At 44.6% G+C, this 25,051-nt stretch overlaps 2 protein-coding genes across 2 annotated transcripts in view; one reads left to right on the top strand and one right to left on the bottom strand.

Annotated features, from left to right (window-relative positions):
- LOC142656137 (striated muscle preferentially expressed protein kinase-like) overlaps positions 1-25,051 on the top strand; it is a 70,744-nt gene that overhangs the window by 19,330 nt on the left and 26,363 nt on the right. The window contains exons 6-14 of the mRNA XM_075831028.1: positions 6,139-6,279; positions 14,246-14,362; positions 15,897-16,064; positions 16,575-16,697; positions 17,039-17,200; positions 18,532-19,645; positions 21,204-21,443; positions 22,668-22,891; positions 23,459-23,534. Coding sequence (XP_075687143.1) covers positions 6,139-6,279; positions 14,246-14,362; positions 15,897-16,064; positions 16,575-16,697; positions 17,039-17,200; positions 18,532-19,645; positions 21,204-21,443; positions 22,668-22,891; positions 23,459-23,534 — 2,365 coding nt within the window. The remainder of the gene's footprint in view (positions 1-6,138; positions 6,280-14,245; positions 14,363-15,896; positions 16,065-16,574; positions 16,698-17,038; positions 17,201-18,531; positions 19,646-21,203; positions 21,444-22,667; positions 22,892-23,458; positions 23,535-25,051) is intronic.
- Positions 7,328-10,978, bottom strand: LOC142655243 (tubulin alpha-1A chain-like). The gene is made up of 4 exons (XM_075829146.1): positions 10,876-10,978; positions 8,887-9,109; positions 8,614-8,762; positions 7,328-8,372 (listed from the first exon to the last, which is right to left on the bottom strand). Exons 1-4 carry the CDS (start codon positions 10,876-10,878, stop codon positions 7,389-7,391), a joined length of 1,359 nt encoding a protein of 452 aa, XP_075685261.1. The 5' UTR covers positions 10,879-10,978; the 3' UTR covers positions 7,328-7,388.

Here is a 25,051-nt window from a genome sequence, read left to right as displayed (position 1 = left end):
TGGAGTCCCAGGAAGAACCTACCAGCGCTCTGCCCGGGACTCCAGCTCTGGGGTTGCCCCTGACATCCATGTGCATATATGGACGGTGATGTCAGGAGCAGAGCTGGAATCCCAGGCAGAGTGCTAGAAGCGGCTCTGCTCCTGGACTCCAGCTCTGGGCAAGCCTCTATAACATCACTGTCCTATACTAGTGCTCTGCTCTGGGACTCTGGCTCTGGGGTTGCCCCTGATATCACATTCCGGTCCAGGAGGATCCCCAGACGTCATTGTGTATGGACAGTGACGTCAGGGGCTCCAACAGTAGAGGAATCCCCAGGCAAAGCGTCGGCAACGCTCTGGCTGGAGATTCCACTTCTAGAGGGAACCCCAATGGAGCTATCTACTTGGGGTGTGTGTGTCATTATTTGCAGAGGGCATTGTGGCATTATCTACAGAGGGCACTGTGGCATTATCTGCAGAGGGCACTGTTGAATTATCTGCAGAGGGCACTGTGGCAGCATCTACAGAGGATTCTGTGGCAGCATCTACGGAGGACACTGTGGCCGCATCCACAGAGGGCACAGTGGCAGCATCCACAGAGGGCACTATGGCACGATCTAAAAAGGGGCTGCCCAATCTTGACATGTGTGTCTGCCAAACACTGCTAACTGAGCCACCGGACTGCATTTAGCGACACTTAAACTTGAAAACTGGATTGTTGAAGTAAGCACGTGGAGAATTCTCTCAAATTTTAAACCTAGCGGTATTATTATAGTAATGTAGTATTATTATTATAGTAATGTATTATTATTGTAGTTCAAATAACTAATTGATTAACAATAATTTTGTATTGTATCAAATTTGAAAGTAATGCGGCCCATCAACTTCCCATTTTTTCTATATGTGGCCCACTTACCCGGCCGAGTTTGAGACCCCTGGTATATGGCATAAAAATCGCATAGGTCAAGTATAAAGTGCCCAAAGACATTCCGAAAAATTACAAAGTGCTAAAGAGCAATAGAATAGCTACCAAGAACATACACGTAGGTAACGCGACATCCAATAAACAATTATAATGTAAAGCGAGAGCACAACTCTAACCCAATTGGCTATATATTAATAGCCATACAAAGTGCATAAAGTTGAGGCAGGAAAAATAAATTCTGGTCTGGACATAAACTGCAACAGAAGCCCCACACTTAATAGTTTATTTACTGGATGTCACATTACATACATGTAAGTTCTTTGTAGCTATTCTATTTCACCTTAGCACTTTTTGGGAATTTTTCTGTATGTTTTTGGGCACTTTGCAATTTATACTTGAACTATGACTTTTATGCCATATACTAGCACTTTATGATCTTGTTGAGTGGAGTGGTTGATTTACTAACCATTTAGGGCAAAGCCCCACGTGGCGGAATTGCTCTGGAATTCCGCTGCGGACACTCCGCAGCGTTAATCCGCAGCGTTAATCCGCAGCGGACCAGTTTCTCCATTGCCTTCCACTTCTTTTTAGTAGGCTTCGTTTAGACGAGGCGGAAAGTTCCGCTGCGGAGCATAGGCTGCGGTGCGGAATTTGGTGTCCGCAGCATACAATGGATGTTGCGGACCAGTGGCGGACTGGTTGAGGACTCATTGCGGAAGTTCTCTATTGACTTCAATGGAGATTCTAAATTCCGCAATGAAGTCCGCAGATGTCATGTACATGTTATGTGTTCTGCGGAGCATATTGCTTTTTTAACATGACATTTCTTCATTCTGGCTGGACCTACAGTGAAGGAAATAAGTATTTGATCCCTTGCTGATTTTGTAAGTTTGCCCACTGTCAAAGACATGAACAGTCTAGAATTTTTAGGGTAGGTTAATTTTACCAGTGAGAGATAGATTATATATATAAAAAAAAAAAAAGAAAATCACATAGTCAAAATTATATATATTTATTTGCATTGTGCACAGAGAAATAAGTATTTGATCCCCTACCAACCATTAAGAGTTCAGCCTCCTCCAGACCAGTTACACGCTCCAAATCAACTTGGTGCCTGCATTATAGACAGCTCTTACATGGTCACCTGTATAAAAGACTCCTGTCCGCAGACTCAATTAATCAGTCTGACTCTAACCTCTACAACATGGGCAAGACCAAAGAGCTTTCTAAGGATGTCAGGGACAAGATCATAGACCTGCACAAGGCTGGAATGGGCTACAAAACCATAAGTAAGACGCTGGGTGAGAAGGAGACAACTGTTGGTGCAATAGTAAGAAAATGGAAGACATACAAAATGACTGTCAATCGATATTGATCTGGGGCTCCATGCAAAATCACACCTCGTGGGGTATCCTTGATCCTGAGGAAGGTGAGAGCTCAGCCGAAAACTACACGGGGGGAACTTGTTAATGATCTCAAGGCAGCTGGGACCACAGTCACCAAGAAAACCATTGGTAACATTACGCCTGCAGTGCCCGCAAGGTCCCCCTGCTCAAGAAGGCACATGTACAGGCCCGTCTGAAGTTTGCAAATGAACATCTGGATGATTCTGAGAGTGATTGGGAGAAGGTGCTGTAGTCAGATGAGACTAAAATTGAGCTCTTTGGCATTAACTCAACTCGCCGTGTTTGGAGGAAGAGAAATGCTGCCTATGACCCAAAGAACACCGTCCCCACTGTCAAGCATGGAGGTGGAAACATTATGTTTTGGGGGTGTTTGTCTGCTAAGGGCACAGGACTACTTCACCGCATCAATGGGAGAATGGATGGAGCCATGTACCATCAAATCCTGAGTGACAACCTCCTTCCCTCCACCAGGACATTAAAAATGGCTCGTGGCTGGGTCTTCCAGTACAACAATGACCCGAAACATACAGCCAAGGCAACAAAGGAGTGGCTCAAAAAGAAGCACATTAAGGTCATGGAGTGGCCTAGCCAGTCTCCAGACCTTAATCCCATCGAAAACTTATGGAGGGAGCTGAAGATCTGGGTTGCCAAGCGACAGCCTCGAAATCTTAATGATTTACAGATGATCTGCAAAGAGGAGTGGGCCAAAATTCCATCTAATATGTGTGCAAACCTCATCATCAACTACAAAAAACGTCTCACTGCTGTGCTTGCCAACAAGGGTTTTGCCACCAAGTATTAAGTCTTGTTTGCCAAAGGGATCAAATACTTATTTCTCTGTGCACAATGCAAATAAATATATATAATTTTGACTATGTGATTTTCTTTTTTTTTTTTATATATATATGTAATCTATCTCTCACTGGTAAAATTAACCTAGCTAAAAAATTCTAGACTGTTCATGTCTTTGACAGTGGGCAAACTTACAAAATCAGCAAGGGATCAAATACTTATTTCCTTCACTGTATGTATTTCTAGGTCTACAGCCAGACTGAGGAAGTCAATGGGGCTTCCGTAATTACGGGTAACTACGTGTGTGCACCCGTAATTACGGGAGCGTTGCTAGGCGATGTCAGTAAATAGTCACTGTCCAGGGTGCTGAAAGAGTTAAGCGATCGGCAGTAACTGTTTCAGCACCCTGGACAGTGACTACCGATCCCAATATACAGCAACCTGTAAAAAAAATAGAAGTTCATACTTACCGAGAACTCCCTGCTTCTTCCTCCAGTCCGGCCTCCCGGGATGACGTTTCAGTCTAAGTGACAGCTGCAGCCAATCACAGGCTGCAGCCAATCACAGGCTGCAGCGGTCACATGGACTTCCGCGTCATCCAGGGAGGTCGGGCTGGATGCCGAAAGAGGGACGCGTCACCAAGACAACGGCCGGTAAATATGAAATTCTTTTACTTTCACTAGGGAAAGTGCTGTCCCTTCTCTCTATCCTGCACTGATAGAGAGAAGGGAAATACTTTCACCGCAATATGCAGCAGCTAGTCCGCATCAATTTACTGCACATTTTGGGCAGATCCGCCGCAGAATCTGCAACGCAGATTCTGTGCGGCATTGATGCGAACAGTTCCGGAAGAAAACCCCCACGTGGGGCCATGCCCTTTGTCCTTGTCTGGTCAGTCCCGCATTTGGGGTTATCACTACAGTAGGGTCATTTCATTATTTGTGACATTTTTTTTTAGATGTTTTCAATTGTTTGTCATATGTGTTGCTAATACTTAAAGGGGTTTGCCCATCAGAGACATTTATGGCAAATCCACACGATATGTCATAAATGTCAGATAGATGCAGTTCTCAACTCCGGAACCTGCACCTATCCCTAGAACGGGGTCCCCTAAACCCCATTCTACCTTTCTCGGTTCCCCCTGCCTCCCGGCCACTTCCTGATTACATGGTCAGAAATGACGAAAAAGGCGTAAAAAGTGAATGGCAGTTACGGAAACAGTGTAGGTAGAACAGGGTTTAGGGGACCCCATTCTAGAGATAGTTGCGGGAGGTTCCAGAGTTGGGACCTGCATCTATCTGACATTTATGCCATATCTTATGGATATGCCATGAATGTCCCTGATGGGAAAACCTCTTATCCTAAAAAGTATTTATATTTTCTCTATTTTGACCGTTATGGGAGTGCATACTTTTCTTTCGTGCTGTCGCTTGGTTTGTAAAAAACATATTCATATTGTTTTTCAGCGATGCCCGCCATACGGCTATGGTCCAAAATATGATATTACTATGTGCCGGTTTTTCGTAGGAGTGCAAGTAAAGCTACTGGGATATCCTAGCTAAGAGACTTGATACAGTGCACAAAAATACAGTTCAATAACAAACTCACCTTTCCTACAACCGTAGTTAATTCTCAAATAAAGTTTATTGGAGCCAAGCAAATATCATATACAAAGCAAAATACAAATATGAGTTACAGGCATAACAGGAAAAAGGAAATTATGCATAGAAATCCAACATATCAATAAAATGGAACAAAACAAATCGGAACAATGTGTCCGCCAAGTCATTCAGAAGATCAGAGGAAGAGTGTAAGATACGGAGAATGACTGAGAGGCACACATCGACCACAAAAACACTAATTAAGGGCTGGGGGGGAGAGTGAAAGAACGCACATTGGGAGGAGCAGACGGTGTCAGGGGATTGTAACCATCTGTCCCATATTTTGGGGGATTTGACAGGATAGTTCCTATGTTGGTATATCCATTTCTTGTGAGGCAGCATATTACTATCCATAGACAGCCAATCCATGAACGTAGGTGCACAACATCACATCCAAGTTTTAGCTATCGTTTTCTTAACGTAGTACAATGCCTATACCAGGAAAGTATGGATATAATATGCATCAGACTCATCAGGATCAGGGAGGAAAATACATATCTTGGGGCAGAGCGGAAGAGGGGTCCCCATCTCATCATGAGAAATTGAACAGCCTAATCCGAGAGCCCAGACATTTTTGGACATGACCACACCAAATAATAGAATGTACCCGGAGTAAGTTGACATTTAGGGCATTCACCTAAGTAATCAGGACGCAACCTGTGCAGTCTAGTGGTGGTGTAATATGCTCTATGCAAAATATAGAACGGTGTGAACCTCCCATTGTGAGTAGAAGAAACTAATCTGTGGGAAGAATGGGCTGTAACCCATTGTTCCTCAGTCAATGGGCCCATATGTCCCTCTAACCCCGGTTTTAACTCCTACATCTGTAATTAAAGCATTATATAGTGTGCAGTACTTAGAGGGGTTGTGCCAAGATTTTTTGTTATCCCCTAACCACAGGAAAAGTGATAACATGCTGATCGGTGGGGGTCCGACCGCTGGGACCCCCACCGATCACAAGAACAGGGGTCCTGTTCCTCTAAATGAATGGAGCGGCAGGTTGAGCATGAGCCCTGCTACTCCATCCATTCTCTATAGCAATGCCAGAGATAGCAGAGCGCTGTACTTGGTCTATGGGACTGATGGAGATGGTTGTGTACAGTGCTCTGATATCTCTGGCAGTGCGATAGAAAATGAATGGAGCAGCAGGGTGCATGCTTGACCTGCCACTCCATTCATTCGGAGGAACGGAACCCCCGTTCTCGTGATCGGTGGGGGTCCCAGCGGTCGGACCCCTACCGATCATCATGTTATGACCTATCCTGTGGTTAGGGGATAACATTTAATCTTGGGATAACCGCTTTAACGGATGTGGGATCTCTGTTGATTGATGATTTTCTGGTTATTTAAAGCGACATGAATTCAATTTTTACAGATGAAAGAAGATCCAGGTGGGATCGCTGGGGTCTCTCACGTACTAAGAAGGACAAGATGACTTCCCAGCCAAGTATTCCGGCCAGCTTGATGGGTGAAGACGGGAGCATAGTAGGAAGACAGTACATACGCAATGAATCAGGTAAGAGATATAGTAGATACTTATGAGTTTATATTCTTCCAAGGCTGGGGGGGGGGGCAATAACTATAATCACTGTTGGAGTTAGTAAATGGTGTTTTTTATTAAGCCCTTAATGACCAGGCCTGTTTGGGTCTAAATGCCGCAGTAAAATTTTACATTTTTGCTTCTCCGCTTTTTGGCAGCAACTTTTTTCTTTTTTATTGACGCAGCTGTATGAGGCCTTGTCATATGCGGGAGGAATTGTAGTTGTTTATGCGCCTTTTGGGGTTACATATACATCCATATGTAACTTATATACTTTTCTTGTCGAGTGGATACAGAAAAAAATGATTTTGTAATTTTTTTTCTATACCGTTAACGATTCACACTGAATATCCTCTTAAATAAATTCTTCAGGTTATTACAGTTGTGTGGATACCTAATACATGTATGATTTTTGCTTTTAAGTGTCGTAAGCATAACAAAGTTTATTTTATTTTGAATAGTCAAGGTTATTATTTTTTTTATTATTTTTTTACTACATCATTTACTACTTTTTATTTTTATATAGAATTAAAAGGATTGCCATTGAACATCTTTATTTTAAATCTACATTGTATTACACTTTGTATGCTAATACATTAGACAGGAGTTCACCAGTCTTTGATCGTGTCACTGGGAAGCGCGTTGACCCAAGCACTGGGGGGGACGGGGGACCATTTTGATCAAAGGGTTAAATGGTCAGGATTAGAGGTTACTTCGATCCCGGCCATTAGAGTAGGAGCTAAGCTGTCAGCTCCTGGGCAGCATAAGATGCCCGTGCATTACTTATTCTACAGAGCTGCATAAAGGTGGCGCTGTAGAATAAAACACCATAATGACCGCTATAAAAAGCAGAATTGACACTTAGTAAGGAGCTTGTTTATTTACGTTTTTTATTTTTATGCCAATTTTACAGCAAAAATTAGCTCATTAACTTAAAGTAAACTCATATGATTGAATTGTGTAAATGTCATATAAACAGATCTGGGTTCATCGAAAGTAGAAGAAAAGACAAAACACCATAAACTAAATTAAACTTTTTATTCCATAATACTAATGTGAGCCGGGTTCTCAGATTACATCACATTTCAGTACTCTTCTCCCTCCTCTCCTTCTCCATCTCCTTCCACACTGTCAGTGCCGACTTCTTCATAATCCTTCTCCAGGGCGGCCATGTCCTCCCGAGCCTCAGAGAACTCTCCTTCCTCCATACCCTCACCCACATACCAGTGCACAAAGGCGCGCTTGGCATACATCAGGTCAAACTTGTGGTCCAGGCGAGCCCAGGCCTCAGCAACGGCGGTGGTGTTACTCAACATGCACACAGCACGCTGCACCTTGGCCAGATCTCCACCAGGAACCACAGTCGGTGGTTGGTAATTGATGCCAACTTTGAACCCAGTTGGGCACCAGTCCACAAACTGGATGGTGCGCTTGGTCTTGATGGTGGCAATAGCAGCATTGACATCTTTGGGGACAACATCACCGCGGTATAACATACAGCAAGCCATGTATTTGCCGTGTCTAGGGTCACATTTCACCATCTGGTTGGCTGGCTCAAAACAAGCGTTGGTGATCTCAGCTACAGAGAGCTGCTCGTGGTAAGCTTTCTCTGCAGAGATGACAGGGGCATAGGTGGCCAGGGGGAAGTGGATACGGGGGTAGGGCACCAGGTTGGTCTGGAACTCTGTCAAGTCCACATTCAGAGCACCATCAAACCTGAGAGAGGCGGTGATGGAGGACACGATCTGACCGATCAGTCGGTTCAGGTTAGTGTAGGTTGGGCGCTCAATGTCGAGGTTCCTGCGGCAGATGTCATAGATGGCCTCATTGTCCACCATGAAGGCGCAGTCTGAGTGCTCCAGTGTGGTGTGGGTGGTGAGGATGGAGTTATATGGTTCAACCACAGCTGTGGAGATTTGGGGGGCAGGGTAGATGGAGAACTCTAGCTTGGACTTCTTGCCATAGTCAACGGAGAGACGTTCCATCAAGAGGGAGGTGAAGCCGGATCCAGTGCCACCGCCGAAACTGTGGAAGATGAGGAAGCCCTGGAGACCTGTGCACTGATCAGCCTAAGAGATATGAATATAGAGGTTAGGAAATGTTAGACATATAGGTTTTATACAATGGATCCAAGAACTGGTGGATTCCATCACTTTATTGGGTAACGGTTTGGCCTATTTCAACCTCTCCCCAAGACCACCTCTATGAGAAGACCACCCCTGAGCTACACAAGATCTGTGATGGAATTTCCATTCCCTTATATCCTATATATATTTTCCCTCTTCACTATACATAAAGCAATGAACTCACCAGCTTGCGGGTCCTGTCCAGCACCAGGTCAATGATCTCCTTGCCAATGGTGTAATGCCCACGAGCGTAGTTATTGGCGGCGTCTTCCTTGCCAGTGATGAGCTGCTCCGGGTGGAACAGTTGTCTGTAGGTTCCAGTTCTCACCTCATCTGTAGAGAAATAATAGAGGTTTATATGTGAGATCCAGAACAGTCCGTCCCATTCATCCCCCCAGAGCTTCACTGACGTCTCTTCTATCCCCCAGTCCTAGACAATAAGAGCTGACGTACTCACCGATCACAGTGGGCTCCAGGTCCACAAACACAGCGCGGGGGACATGTTTACCAGCCCCGGTCTCACTGAAGAAGGTGTTGAAGGAATCGTCTCCTCCACCGATGGTCTTATCACTGGGCATCTGCCCGTCCGGCTGGATACCATGCTCCAGGCAGTACAACTCCCAGCAGGCATTGCCAATCTGCACTCCAGCCTGGCCAACGTGGACTGAGATGCATTCCCTCTATATGGGGTAAAGGGTGCATACGATTAGGGTCAGATTTCTACTGGAAGGTTTTCTTACTGTAGATTCATAGACTAGAAGCATGAGTGTGAATTACTGGACATAGTGGCTGAAATATCGGTGTGTCCACGGTTAACTGGCCTTGAAAATAAAATTATCAAGACAGTATAGACTGATAAAAATACATGCTGTATATATAGGGCAGCAGTAAAGGCCGGTGTAGTAACACACTATATATTTAGGGCAGTATAACTGAAATAGTCATATTCTATCTATCTATCTATCAAGTATAGACTGATATAGTAACACAATGTGTGTGTGTATATATAGGCAGTATAGACTGATTTAGTTGCCCACTATATATATATATATATATATATATATATATATAAAACACAGTATAGACTGATGTAGTCACACACTGTATCTATAGGGCAGTATAGACTGATATAGGTGCACACTATATATAAGGCGGTACAGACTGATATGGTCATACACTGTATATATAGGGCAGTATAGACTGATATAGGCACACACTGTGTATATATAGGGTAGTATAGACTGATATAGGCACACACTGTATATATAGGGCAGTATAGACTGATATAGGCACACACAGTATATATACAGCAGTATAGACTGATATAGGCACACACTGTGTGTGTATATTTAGGGCAGTATAGACTGCTATAGGCACACACTGTGTGTATGTATGTATGTATATATATATATGGCAGTATAGACTGATATAGGCACACACTGTATATAGGGCAGTATAGATTGATATAGGCACACACTGTATATAGGGCAGTATAGACTTATATAGGCACACACTGTATATAGGGCTGTATAGACTGATATAGGCACACACTGTATATAGGGCAGTGTAGACTGATATAGGCACACCCTGTATATAGGGCATTATGGACTGATCTAGGCACACACTGTATATAGGGCAGTATAGACTGATATAGGCACACACTGTATATAGGGCAGTGTAGACTGATATAGGCACACCCTGTATATAGGGCAGTATGGTCTGATCTAGGCACACACTGTATATAGGGCAGTGTAGACTGATATAGGCACACACTGTATATATAGGGCAGTGTAGACTGATATAGGCACACCCTGTATATAGGGCAGTATGGACTGATCTAGGCACACACTGTATATAGGGCAGTATAGACTGATATAGGCACACACTGTATATATAGGGCAGTGTAGACTGATATAGACACACACTGTATATAGGGCAGTGTAGACTGATATAGGCACACCCTGTATATAGGGCAGTATGGACTGATCTAGGCACACACTGTATATAGGGCAGTATAGACTGATATAGGCACACACTGTATATAGGGCAGTATAGATTGATATGGGCACAAACTGTATATATAGGGCAGTATAGACTAATGTTGTAACACGCTATATATATACTGCATAAATAGGGCAGTGTAGACTGACGCACACAAAGTAGATCAGACGGATGAGATTGGTCAGATTGGACAGGCACACAAAGGATGCATGAAATTACAGTCACACAAAGGATGCATGAGACAGTCACACAAAGGATAGACAGTCACACACACAAAGGATGCACAAAATTGCACAGTCACACAAAGGATGTAGGCGATTAGACCGTCACATATGTGATAAATGAGATTGCACAGATGAGATTAGACAGTCGTACATATGACACATAAGATTAGACAGTCACACATAGAAGAGATGAGATTGTACAGATACGATTGGCCGCTCACCATGGTGTTGGATGTAGATCTCCCGGCTCCGATGGGTTAGGTCTTCGGATGTGGAGTGGTTCTGTCCTCTCCCTTCTCTCCTCTCTATATATATCTGGGAGTCGTTGTCAGGCGAGTCCTTAGTTACAGGAGGGGGGGGGGAGGCTGTTCAGGACAAGTGGTCCCCTCCCCCCAGTCTCCAGGACTCCCTGCTGCATAATCCAGCCTGGGAGTGGCTGCACCCAACACAACACACAACACAACACAACACAACACACAACACAACCGTTACCGGGTACAATGCTGCACAATGACTCCAATTGACCCCCGGGGAGGGAGACGGGAGTCAAAACACAGAACGGAGAGAAGATGGAGAAATGGGGAGAACAAAGGGGGGAGATTTATCAATAGCATCATAGGAAGCTTGAGTTCGGTGTTCTGCGACATGACAAAATTGGACATAAACTGCATTTTTTACACAGTTTGCAACAGAAATCTCTCTCCTAAGGTACCGAACCGGACAAACACATTAGATATTTGTCAGCAGATCTTATAAATTTTGCAGATTGTGCCTCGGATTTCAGGTTATCCCAACAGCGGGGAATATGGCCGATGGCCTTGTTCACACGGAGGAAAATTCATGTGTGTATTCTGCTTGTAAAAGGCCTGATCTTGTTTTCCATAGGAAACCGTTTATACGGGGCAGAATTTTCAGCATGCGGAATTGAAAACTGCGTCGCTGATAAAAAAAATTGACATGTCACTTTTTGACACAGATTTTGATTTGTATATTGTGCGAAAACAACACCGGGTAGCCCCACACAGATTCAAGGGGTTTTCCAGCCAGTAAAAATTGATGGGGTATCCTCTGGACAGGCCATCAATAGCTGCTGGGTTGGGGTCCGACCCCCAGTTCCCCTGCCAATCAGCTGTTTTGAAGGGGGGGCAGCGCTCATACGAGCCTATCCTCAGCTCTTGATGGCCTGTCCTCAGGTATGGCAGCATGAATCTGGTGACAGATTCCCTTTAATCATAAAGAACAACATCACCTTCTCAGGGCCGGCTCCAGGTTTATGTGGGCCATTGGGCAACACAGACTTTGTAGGCCTCTTTGCGGGGAGTAAGACCCTGTTTATGGCCCCATATAGAAGTTAGGCCCCCAGTTTGTATCCTCATAAATTTAGTGCCCTCAATGCCCCCAGTAGATTGTGCCATACCTCCCCCTCGTAGGTAGTGCCACAAAGCGCCCCTCATAGGTAGTGCCACACAACCCCCTCCTAAGTAGTGCCACAGTGTGCCCCTCGTATGTAGTGCCACACAGCCCCACTCGTAGGTAGTGCCACACAGCACCCCTCATAGCTAGTGCCACATAGCCCCCTTGTAGGTACTGCCACACAGCCCTCCCTCCCCGGTAGAGCCACACAGTCCTTCCTCCCTGGTAGTGCCACACAGCCCCCCCCCTCCCTGGTAGTGCCACACAGCCCCCCTCCCAGGTAGTGCCACACAGCCTCCCCCACTGGTAGTGTCACACAGCCCCCCTCCCAGCTAGTACCACACAGCCCCCTTCCCTGTAGGTAGCGCCTTTGGGGCTCCCTCTACTAGGGGAATCCCCAGACAGAGCATTGCCGCCGCAACGGCCGGGGATTCTGCTCCGGAAGAAAGCCCCTGACGTCGCTGTCCATATAAGGACAGTGAAGTCAGGGGCTTCTCCAGGAGCGGAATCCCCGACCGTGGCATCGGCAATGCTCGTGCTGGGGATTATGCTTCTAGATGGAGTCTTAAAGGTGCTACCTACAGGGACGGGGGCTGTGTGGCACTACCAGGGAAGAGGGCTGTGTGGCACTACTAGAGAGGCGGGGATTCTGCTCTAGACATGGGCTCCCTCTAGGAGCAGAATCTCCAGCAAGAGCGTCGGCAATGCTCTGGCTGGGGATTCCACCACTAAAGGGAGCCCTAAAGGCGCTACCTACAGGGAGGGGGGCTGTGTGGCACTACCAGGGAGGGGGGCTGTGTGGTAATAACAGGGAGGGGGGATTCTGCTCCTAGACAGGGGCTTCCTCTAAGAGCAGAATCCCCGGCAAGAGTGTTAGAACGCTCCGGCCGGGGATTCCACTCCTGCAGGGACCATGATGGCAGCGTCAGCACCCGGCGGCCGAGTGGGCTCCCCCAAGGGTAGTGGGTCCCGGCACTTGACCGGGTTCGCCGGGTGCTGACGCCGGCCCTTGGCTGGCCCCTGTTTGGCCCGGGCCCCTGATGGGAGTACCATTTGTACTGCCCTGATAGCGGCCCTGCAGAGGGCAGTAAATTTTCGTGTTTTTTGCCACAATTGCCATTATTGCTTTACAAAGTGGTAAAACTGCAGCGAAAAACATATGTGGGTTTCCACATTTTTATGCGCTGCAGTAATGGTGCTGGGGTTGTTACTCTCCCATGGATACAGAACAGGGGGCGTGAGCTCTATCTTTCTACGAATCTTGAGTCAATTGGACTTGAACGTAAACAATAATGTTCCTAACCGCAAGCAGAGATCTTGCAAATGGTGAAGAATTTAAAACTCAAAGGCCCACATTTATTTGAATTTGGTAGAAGTATTTAAGATTTATGCCAAATTTGCGACATTTGTCTTCTCACTCAGAAATGCAAGCGGTCAGACGATTCTAAAAACACCAAACTTATTGAAAAGGGGGCATCTTTAAAAAAACAGCCGCAATACTCCCCAACTACCCTCTCCAATTTTATTGGCACAAAATACGCCATTATTAATACGTTTTGGTATATTAGGAAGTTGCAAAACTTCATTATATAAAGAAAACCTCTTTAACTAGGCAGACATGACGTTCAGGACTCTGGGAAAGCTGGTCACAACTACTTTGGAGGGTGTAAGCTATAATGGCAGCCATATAAGTTGTCACCCAATTTCCCCAGAAACACATATAGCTAAGAATCTTTTGAATCATATTTTTAGCTTAAGACAAGAGGACGTAAATTTATATTTTATTTTAACGGAAAATACTTTTTAAAGGGTTTGTCAGATTTAGACAATCTCTACTTGTTAGAAGGGTATCTTGACAATAGGCTGATTATAAAGTGTCCTCCTGCTGGAAATCTCAGCGATCAGCTGCAATCTGTGGGGAAACCTGGCAGTAAGTGTTCGATTTCCCTGCAGCGCCATCACAGGGGAAATAGAGTATTACACTGTGTCCATTCATATCAATGTGCTGTCTTCTCCTGAGAGAGTGAGAGAGAGAGAGACGCTCTATGTAAACGCTCTCCACTCCAGCTAACAGAGGACCTCCCTTTATTAACCCAGATTTCACCAATAGGGTGTATGGAAATGGGTTTTTAAAACTGGACAACCTCTGGTTCATACTTGTCTTGTTTTTTTCTTTAGATTTCCCGCCAGTCTTCCATATAAAGTTGAGAGACATTGTGATACTAGAGGGCGAGTCTGTGTCCCTTTCCTGTCTTCCTGCCGGTAGCCCCGCACCCCGAATTCTATGGAAGAAAGGTAATTTTGTTCAGAGTCATAACTTGAAACTCCGGGGCCCCAATGCAAAATTTGTAACCGGGCACCTACCATGTGCCATCTATAATACTGGTGTCGTCTTATGTGGCAGAGGGGCCTTTGGGCACCCGCGAGCACCAGGGCTCGTAGTGACTGCTACCTCTGCACCCTCTATTGCTACGTCCTTAGTTATGTTGCAGCTTTGCTTTGTAATGAGTTAGTTGTTTCAGGTAGTAACAAGGTAAGCATTCTTCTCATCCTTCCACCTTTTGTTTTTAGTTCTAACATTCTGTGCAGATTATTTTCATAATAAATATTTATAATGATTAAAGCCCTAATACAAATACCAAAATCACCTGCATGATTCTGGCTGCCTGCAGCCACCACTAGAGGGAGCTAAGGAGCTTACTGCATACTGGTTTATGATTGAGTTCAAAGGGGCATTCCCAGTATTGCTAGGATATACCTTCACTTTATGACCTCTAGGACACCCACCGATCCTGTGAATGAAGGGGCCGCAGTGCTAAATCAGCGCAGCTACCCCTTCACTGTTTTTCACTGCACAGCAGCGCCTCATTCACCCACAGAGCAGGAAACTGCAGCACAGCCCCATTCAAGTTAATGGGGCCTGACTAAAGTTTCCTGCAAAGCCGGGTGGCTGGGAGCGCTGCTGTGCAGTGAAAACTTAGACTGGGACGCAGCGCTAGATCGACGGTGCTGTGGCCCTTCTTTTTCAGGATCAGTGGGGGCTCTTAGAGGTCGTAAAGTGATGGCGTATCGTAGCAACATGCCATCACTTTATAATATGGGGATACCCCTTTAATGTATAGACACGTAAGCTTCTGAGCGCCCTCTAGTGGTGACTGCCGGCACACAGAACGTGCAGTTCTATGCCCAAGTAGTTGATTTGGAGCTCAAAACCAAAGCTCTGACTACTATAAAGATATATTAAGAAATTAATCGGCACTGAATTTAGGACCAATTTTGAAAAAATAACAAATTTACAAAATGATGTCCTAAAGGGGTTAAAGGTTAATAGCCGCAGCTCTGGTGAGCAGATGTATGTGGTGGTAATGGGATATCGGACATCTGCTTTACAGGACGTATCTCATTCAAGAGATGGGAACCTGCCTGCATTATTAATATCCTGTCTACTGCCGCAATATACTGTGCAGCGCAGCCATGTGGAATGAAGCATGGACGCCTGTAAAAAACAGACCTGATCTCTGCTGTAATATACCGATGTAGCAGAGCTGAGCTGGCAAATACAGCAGCACTGAGTTTGTCATTTGGTATAATATACCAGCAGGTTCCTCTACGCCATTTTCTTATCATGATGCACAAAATAAACTATTCAATGGCAGATTGAGTTCTGCTACATCTATAGTTTAGTAATAAGTAATTAATTGGATGGGAATCATCTGACATTATCTGCAGGGGCTCATTGCATTGTCAGCACCATGGAAATCATCGCTGTCCTCCATATGTCTATTATATATAGTGGGTTTATAGTCATAGATTGTCCCTCTCTTCTTAGATAAGATGGTCATACAATCTGGTGGACAGGTCAACATAAAATCCAACCCAGATGGACGCCAGGTTCTCACCATCACCAGGGCTGGCCAGAGAGAAGCCGGGCTTTATGAGTGCGTGGCAGCCAACGCCCTGGGCAATGCCACCAGCTCCTGCTCCCTAGCAGTGGCACGTATGTATACCTCTAATTTTGTCTTTAATATTATTCCCGAATTTTGGGAGGCTTAACCTGAAATAGGAAATATTAACTACAGCAATATGTTGATGAATGTGTGTGGGGGGGTGGGGGGGGGGGTTGTTAGGAGACCCATGGCAATTGAAAGAATAAAATAAAAAATATATACAGTATATACTTTATAAAATATATAGTTGCGGCTAGCCACTAGGGGGAACTAACTGTGTATGGAGTTAGTATTGAACTTCATGTATAAATCTGTATGAGTGAGCTCCCCCTAGTGGTAGCTCCTATGGCAGTGTTACGGTAAGCAGGGAAAGCAGTTCAGGCCCCGCCCTTGCTAAGCTATGACCATGCATTATTCTCTGGTAACAGGAAAAGCAAAATTCTGAACTCAACTTTGGATGTGAATGGAGAACAAAAACATAACGTTACTCAAAAAAAGTACAAGTGAAGTAAAGCAAACGATTTATAATGTTACGTGTCACTGTGTTTTTGTCTGGGCAGGAATTCCCCAGGCTCCTGGCACCCCGGAGATCCCTCAGAAATATAGGGACACAGTGCTGGTTCTGTGGAAATCTTTTGAGCACAGCTGTCCCTGCACCTACATCCTGGAGTGTCAGATGAATGGTGAGTGGTGTTGAGAAATTGGGGTATAAGGCGGCATGTCCTCATCTCAAATACCAAAATCAGGCAACTCAGAGCCATATTAATAACCTGTCAGCCTTCCTATAAAAGAACGCTACCATCAGCCTCTCCCCAGCCTGAAATGGCTGATAACAGAGAACACTAGACTGCATTCAATGGCACAGCTGGTGTAGATCGAAATAGGATTTTTGCCTCTTAACGTGACTGTTATTGCAATGAGCTTTTCGTGAAGATGATGAATCTTTGCCCATTGCTCGTAGGACAGACAGGACTCTTATTCCATGCGCTATTCTGTAAAGTTGTTCTGCATTATGTTCTCTTAGGACAAGGCGAGTGGAAGCTGATCAGCTCTGGCATCAAAGACTGCTACTACAATGTCACTGAGCTGACGCCCGGCTCGGTCAGGTTCCGCGTGGCGTGTGTGAATAAAGCAGGACAAGGGCGCTGCAGCGAGATATCCAAGACTGTGGTCATAGATGGAGACGGTAAGAAGCTGAGGCCACAGTATATGAATCCACAGTGCGGTCCCGCTACTACACCCTCTATGATTCTATGAGTTATGTGGTGGCATATCGCTAGGTTATGCCAGTACTTTCTGTTCGGTGGGGATACGACTGGTTTCGCGCTGCAGTCCCTTCACTTTTTCGCCCTCCATAGCGGCGCACTCGGCCACCCACTGTGCAGGGAGCTGCAGCACAAGGCTTAAGGCAATGGCTTAACAAGCCGGGATCAGAGGAGAAGGGGACCAGCAGAGGGCCCACCCCGGATCCCCTCAGGCTGCCACATTAGATCCCAGCAGAGACTTGCGCCGTAGCGCATACAAGGTCCTGACGTCAGGCAGCATCAGGACATTATATGCGACGCAGCACACAGCGAGGATATGTGCTGCATTGCATAGAACGTCCTGGCACTGCCCAGCATCAGGACCTTGTATGCGCTGTGACTTGATGGGGCAGCCCGAGATGACGGAACGGTCCCCTGTGGACTAGAGAAGAGGTGAGTTAATTATATATTTTTTTTAAATATATGTCCGATCAGGAAGGAGAACGGCACAGGGCCCGGGTCCATCTTAAAACGACCCTGGCTGAAGGGGACACAGTGCTAAAGCAGTGCTGCGGCCCCTTGAATCTCAGGATCGATGAAGGTCCCGGCTGTTGGACGCCCACTGTTCAGAAAGTTCACAATTTCGCGACTTTTCTATTTTGACGTCACCTTTTCCACTTTCAAAGGCGTTGGTGGGTCTTAGTGGAAAATTGGCGTCAATTATAGCGCAAATCTACTCCAGTTTATTGCTGGAGTATATTTGATTTTCTGCCAGACGGGTAGCCAGAGATGTTTCTAATTTATTAATAAATTGCACCCATAGTTAAATGATACAATTTTGTCTACCTGCAGTCACCACCAGGAGGAGCTTACTGTAAACTGGTTTATTCGTAGTCCAATGTATTCGCAGTATGCAGTAAGCTCCCTCTAGTGGTGGCTGCAAGTAGACTGAATTTAACTCTATTTATGCAGGTTATTTGGAGCCATGTATCAGAAAAATGAAGCTCTGACTGCTATAAAGATATAATAGAAATGAATTCGCACAGAATCTTGAATCTATTTAGAATAAAACAAATGTTGGGCATTCACTTTAATTGTATGGTCATTATTTCTGTACTTACTCCTTATATTAGAATTTTATATCATTAATCTGCACTTTATTGACCAATGTTCCATTAAGGTTGTACTTCTCCCCCTTTTGTGGGTTATGACCAAGTGTGAAATAACAGTGGACTCAGAACGTCTCATGATATTTTAATTCCTCTATTTTCAGACCAAAAACCATCACCTGCATTGGCTTATCCTGCCCAGAAGACCCGACCACTAGTGCCCACAGTATCCACTTTTGGACCACTCTCTCCCCGGGTCACCTCTGCACCCACGGTGTCTCCTCCAGTTATCGCTACTTCCAAGCTGCCTTCATCAGTCGGGTCTCCTCTTGCTGTTACCTCTCCTCCTACAAATTACCCCGTTCCCCCAGCTCCCACACAACCGGTTTCCAAAGGAGCTCCCCCTCCAACTCCTCCAAGACGGCTCCGAGGGCTTCCAACTCCCCCCACAGTACATAGGGCCTTACCGCAATCCGCTGCTAAAGTAGAGCCCCAAAGTCAAGGTATTTTTTATAACAAACTAGAGTCTTCTGGACTTTCGCCAAGCATGGTGGTGGTGACTTCCCATGTTTCTACAGTCACGGTATCAGCGACCCCCGGGCAAGCTGTGTCCCATTTAAGAGTTCCGCCAGCACCTCCAGTCCAGCAGGTGAAACCTTCCCTGGAACCAGCTGCTAAAACTGTCCCAGTTAAACCTGAGGTGAGGTCTCCAACAGCGTTACAGAAAACTCCTTCAGTAACCTACGTGACCCCAGTTAAACCGTTCCCCATCCCCCAAACTGCAAAGTCCCCAGTGCTTGAAGAACAAGCATCCAGTCCAGTATCTGCAGCGCCAAAGGTTCCACCACCAGTGGCTCCAAGACCAGTAGCTACTACTCCTTCAGTTCCAATCATGCTGCACATTCCCCCCTTTAAATCTTCAATTCTTCCTTCGCCTGTAAGCCCTACGTCCAGCTTTAAACCTTCTTTCCCATCTCCTCCTACCAGCCCAGTCTATAAGCCATCAACCCCAAGCTCTCCAACATACATGGTCACCTCCTTCATATCAATGCCCCCATCGTCCCCAACCAAAGAGACGCCCCCTCCACAGCCTGCTGCTCCAGTGGCTGCTCCAGTGGCCCAGACCATCCCAACTCGAGTCTTAGTGAAGAGCGTCACCCCTGGAAAGGACGGTAGATATACACCAGGAGGAAGGGCTACTCCATCCGGAAGAGAAAGCACCACCCTCCGACAAGGAGTACCGCAGAAGCCTTACACATTTTTGGATGAGAAGGCAAGGTGAGTGGTTTGGACATACTCAATGCATCCAAATCATTGTTACACCCTGTGCAGCTGTGAGAAACATCGGCCTCTCCCAATATGTGAGACTTCATGACTTGTTGAGATATTCAAACAGCGTTCTCCATTGTAGTTAGTCCAGCAGACTCCATAATGAATAATCTCTGCAAGCACCAAGCATGAAGGCAGCCACTAAAGTGACCACGTAGGAACTCCATGATTTTGTCTAGTCCAGTGTGGTCAGCTTCCATACTACAGATGTCCGGATGGTGTGTATTGCTAATGGGGATGATGGCCGCTGGTCCTTAGTATTAGGTATTTTTATATTGGTAGGGGAGACATTGCCCCCATGAAAGAAAATTGTTTTAAGTTACCATTGGTAGAATGCTTTAAATGCTGAAATCTTTATGGACCTGGAGAAGGCATCAATTTACATTATAAATTCTATCTGCTGCCACCAGGGGGAGCTCGTTGCATAAGAATTTATGGTTGACTTCAATGGGAACTATAAAAAATCTCTATGCAGTGAGCTCCCTCTAGTGGCAGCTGCAGGCAGTCCACATATTATCATGTATTTGGATGGTAAGCACAGAAATATGGAGCTTTGTATCAGAAAGAGTCCTGATCCCTGCTAAGAATTTTTAATGTATTAAGGATACATAAAATCAAATTCTATGTACACTTTCATTCCCTAGAGCACCACTATTAACCCTTCACCAATCCCAAACTACTAAAAATATTAGGTGTTAAACCCTCAACCACCAAAGACCTCCAAGGACTACAGATATTATCCTATATCCAACCTAAACCACTATGAATAAAATATATCACCATAAACCTCTTGATCACAGCTGAGGGTTTGCTAAAGTTGCATCCAGTCTAGACAATCCTCTGTGAGCTAAACAGTCTGGACTCCATACTAAGGGTATGTTCACACAAAGTTTTTTGCACTTTCTTTGCTGTGTTTTTTTTTGCTGAGTTTTTTGCCGCGTTTTTTCAGGCACAGCCATTGAGCACCGCGGCAAAAAACGCAGCGAAAACCGCTTTCTCTACCTCCCTTTGATGTCAATGGGAGGTCAGAGACGGAATCGCGGGAAGAACGAGCATGACACTGTTTCCGACGCGGTTTCAGCATCCAAAACAGCACCAAAAAACTAGCAAACTAGCCCTTAGACTATACATTTTACCTGCACTGATACGCTGTAACAAACTTCCAGGACAGGGGAGAGATTTGTGCTGCTGATGTGTTATGCTCACAGAGGATTGTCTAAACTGGATACAATTGAATCAAACCCTCAGCAGTGAGAAGTATTAGTTCAGGATCAGTTTTCAGCCTCTGTATTTAAACCAGAATGCTCTCGTTCACTGACAGCAAGCAGAGGTCTTAAAAATGGTGAGAAATTGAAACACAAAGTATATTAGAAAGTTGCAGAACTTTTCATGATACTTTTATTTAGATGAGACAAGAAAAACTTTCAGAGGTCTGTACAGCACTATATATATTCAAACATGATTGAGAGGTCGAAACATTCAAATGATGTGGATTCTTCGTCTGTAGGGGTCGTTTCGGGGTGATCCGGGAATGTAAGGAGAATGCCACAGGAAAGCACTTTATGGCCAAGATTATTCCCTACGAGCACGAGAATAAGCAAAGTGTCCTGCAAGAATATGAGGTTCTGAAGTGTCTTCACCATCAGAGGATTCTGAGCCTGCACGAGGCGTATATAACACCGCGCTACCTCGTCCTGATCTCCGAGCAGTGCGCAGGAAGAGAAATCCTATACTGCCTGGTAGAAAGGTAGGACGGTGGCAGGGATGGGTTGTGGACGGGGCACTAAACGTGATATGTATGTTCTGTATAGATGATTACTGCCCGGTATAATATACACATTACATTGAGCGACAATCTCCGAATACCTAAAATTACAAATTCTGTTCCGCTTTTCTTATTTATATCTGTTTCCAATATGGCCACTATTACTGCTCTCAAAGGGGGTGTCATCCAGCTTTCCCGGACTCCTGAAAGGTAAATCTTCCTAGATTTGAAGTAATATATCCCCCTTTTCTTCCTAAATGGCTGAATAAACAAAATTGCCTTCAAAGTGAATATCCATCCTTAAACACTATTTATTTATTTTTTTAATCTAACTAGGTCCAACATTCTGCGCTGATTAATGTCATAATATATATTTATAGGGCACCTCAAAATCCCCTAAAAATATTATAAAATTATTTCTGCCTGCAGTCACCACTAGGGGGAGCTAAGCAGCTTACTACATAAAACATACACTGAATGCAATCTTAATCAATTTGTAGTAAGCTTCTAAGCTCCCCTCCCCCCTAGTGGTGACTGCAGGTAGCAGTGAGTTGTATAATTTATCTCTATGGCTGTAGCAGGGAATTTGTTTTACCCCTATAAAATATCTTATAAAATGAATAGGCAAAGACTGTTAGGCTGAAAAACAACATGGTGTTAAAAGATGGACATTGACTTTAGGGAGTCTGGTAAAGAATTGTCACAACCTCTATAAGTGGCTATTAGAGGGTATCAATTTTGTCAGAAGAGGACAAATTAGAGACTTTTTTTAGGTGAAAAAACGTTTAAAGCGAATTGGTCAGATATTTATGCTAAACGACAGAACATTAACTAATAAGTGACAGAATGCTGAAATCAACATGTCTGTCACTTTTTACGCAGCCGTCAGACAGGGCAGAATAAATATCTGACAGATCCGCTTTAATGGGATGTTTCTGCCGCTCCACCAAGTGGCCCAATCTGGCATTGCAGGTTTCATAAACTATTCCCTCTAATACCCCTAAATTCTCCTGAGAGCATCCAAACACATCTCTTTTTCATTCATAAACATTGCACATATTTGTGGTCTCCTTGTTTCTCTAGATGAGTGGGGTGTACCTGCAGCTGAACCCCCACCCATCACACTTTATGCCCCTTCACAAACACATTGATCTACTAATCCCTCATCGTCCGCTGTTATATAACCCATATTTTTTATTTCTCCAGATTCCGTTACTCTGAGGACGACGTGGTAAATTACATTATACAGATCCTACAGGGTTTGGAATATCTCCATGAACAGAAGATTCTTCATCTCGACATTAAACCTGAGAACATTATGGTGTCCTATATGAACACTGTCAAGATTATTGACTACGGGAGCGCTCAGACATTCAGCCCCCTCGTCCTTCGTCAACTGGGAAAGCGTGTGGGGACCCTGGAATACATGTGTATGTAAGACCCTTCCATTACCGTAACCAATATATGACCTGTATAGATCAAGAAGACCCCTATAGACTGAACCCACAAATGCAGCACTTCTTAAAGGGGTATTCCCATCTAATAATGTTATGGCATTATTCTAGGCTATGACATAACATTATGACCGATGGGACTCCTGACGTTCCGGAGAATGAATGACCGAGGTCCCTTCATCCTTTTCCCGGCACAGCGGCGCTTCATGCAGCCACCAGCTTTACAGAGAATTACAACCACAGCTCCAACTATCCTATAGATCTGCTTATCCTGATCTTCCTGGTTCACGTACAGAATGTCCCTACTGCATTGTACACTGCAGAGTGATAGGATGGAAGAAACAGGAGGGATATTACTCTGGATGGCATTGCAATTGTACATGCCTTTCAGAGTCTGTGGAAAGCTGGGTGAAACCCAACATAAAGACTTATGAGCGCTGTCCTCTGCGTTTCCCTTTTTTCTTATATAGGGTGGTGCTTTTACAGGAAGAAGATTCTTCCCACCTCCCATCTTCTTATATGAGTTTTGTTCTTTCCTTACAGCTCCGGAGATGATAAAGGGAGAACCAGTTGGTCCAGCTGCCGATGTTTGGGGATTAGGAGTATTGAGCTATATCATGTGAGTAACAAATACAATGTGGGAGATGTATCCAAACTAATGCAACCAATCAGAAATCAGCATTCACATTTCAGAGGCTTTTGAAAATGAGAACAGGAACCTCATTGTTTGCTTTGAGCATTTGCTCCATTTTTCCCCCTGCACTAGTTTTGCTAAATCTTCCCCAAATGTATCTCGGTTATAAATATCCAAATTCCACCGCAACGTCCTCAAATCAAGTCCCTCGATGACATCGGCCACACTGAACTAACAACTTATGTCCACAAAGTGCAGGTCACTATGATACGAACATTTTCAGCATATAAAATGTTTACACTAACCCCCTAAATCCTGAATCTTTTTTCTCCTCTACCCCCGAACGGTTGTACCCAGAGGAGAACTGAATGCATTGTAAGTGAACCTTAATGGGGAATTTAACTACATTAAAGTAAAATAATGTATATACATAACTTATCTTGTATTAATCCTGAGACAAAGATTGTAATATACTCCAGAGCTGCATTCACAATTCTTCTGGTTGTAGAAACAGTCAGGAAGGTTGTCATTAGACACATCCCTGGTAGTTTAGCGGAGCTGCTGTAATGCGGGGGGGGGGGGGGGACAGCTAGTTTTCCCTACATCAGATTATAGTACAGCGCCTCTATGCAGGCTCTAAACAAGCAGGAAATGCTGGGAGATTTCTGCCCTGAAGCCCGTAGAATTGTGACTGCAGCTTTGGACTATAATATAATAATACTAAAGATCACTGCCAACCAATGTGGCTGCAATTAAACTTGTTATTTTTACTAAAATGGCCACCGCAACTGATAAAAAAGTAGAAATATACCCCTCATATATCCAGCAGTAGTAATATACCCCTCATATACCCAGCAGTAGTAATATACCCCTCATATATCCAGCAGTAGTAATATACCTCTCATATATCCAGCAGTAGTAATATACCCCTCATATATACAGCAGTAGTAATATACCTCTCATATATCCAGCAGTAGTAATATACCTCTCATATATCCAGCAGTAGTAATATACCCCTCATATATCCAGCAGTAGTAATATACCTCTCATATATCCAGCAGTAGTAATATACCTCTCATATATCCAGCAGTAGTAATATACCCCTCATATATACAGCAGTAGTAATATACCTCTCATATATCCAGCAGTAGTAATATACCTCTCATATATCCAGCAGTAGTAATATACCCCTCATATATCCAGCAGTAGTAATATACCCCTCATATATCCAGCAGTAGTAATATACCTCTCATATATCCAGCAGTAGTAATATACCTCTCATATATCCAGCAGTAGTAATATACCTCTCATATATCCAGCAGTAGTAATATACCTCTCATATATCCAGCAGTAGTAATATACCTCTCATATATCCAGCAGTAGTAATATACCCCTCATATATCCAGCAGTAGTAATATACCCCTCATATACCCAGCAGTAGTAATATACCTCTCATATACCCAGCAGTAGTAATATACCTCTCATATATATCCAGCAGCAGT

Source organism: Rhinoderma darwinii, chromosome 6 (genome assembly GCF_050947455.1).
Source record: "Rhinoderma darwinii isolate aRhiDar2 chromosome 6, aRhiDar2.hap1, whole genome shotgun sequence".
Taxonomy (NCBI): domain Eukaryota; kingdom Metazoa; phylum Chordata; class Amphibia; order Anura; family Rhinodermatidae; genus Rhinoderma; species Rhinoderma darwinii.
Note: the sequence above shows the minus strand (reverse complement) of the source record. Positions and strands in the feature narration are given on the sequence as shown.

Coding starts and splice junctions, on each gene's coding strand:
- LOC142655243 (XM_075829146.1), bottom strand. Junction 8,763..8,886: donor CCTGGAGCCCACTGTGATCG/GTGAGTACGTCA, acceptor ATTTCTCTACAG/ATGAGGTGAGAACTGGAACC. Junction 8,373..8,613: donor TGGACAGGACCCGCAAGCTG/GTGAGTTCATTG, acceptor CATATCTCTTAG/GCTGATCAGTGCACAGGTCT.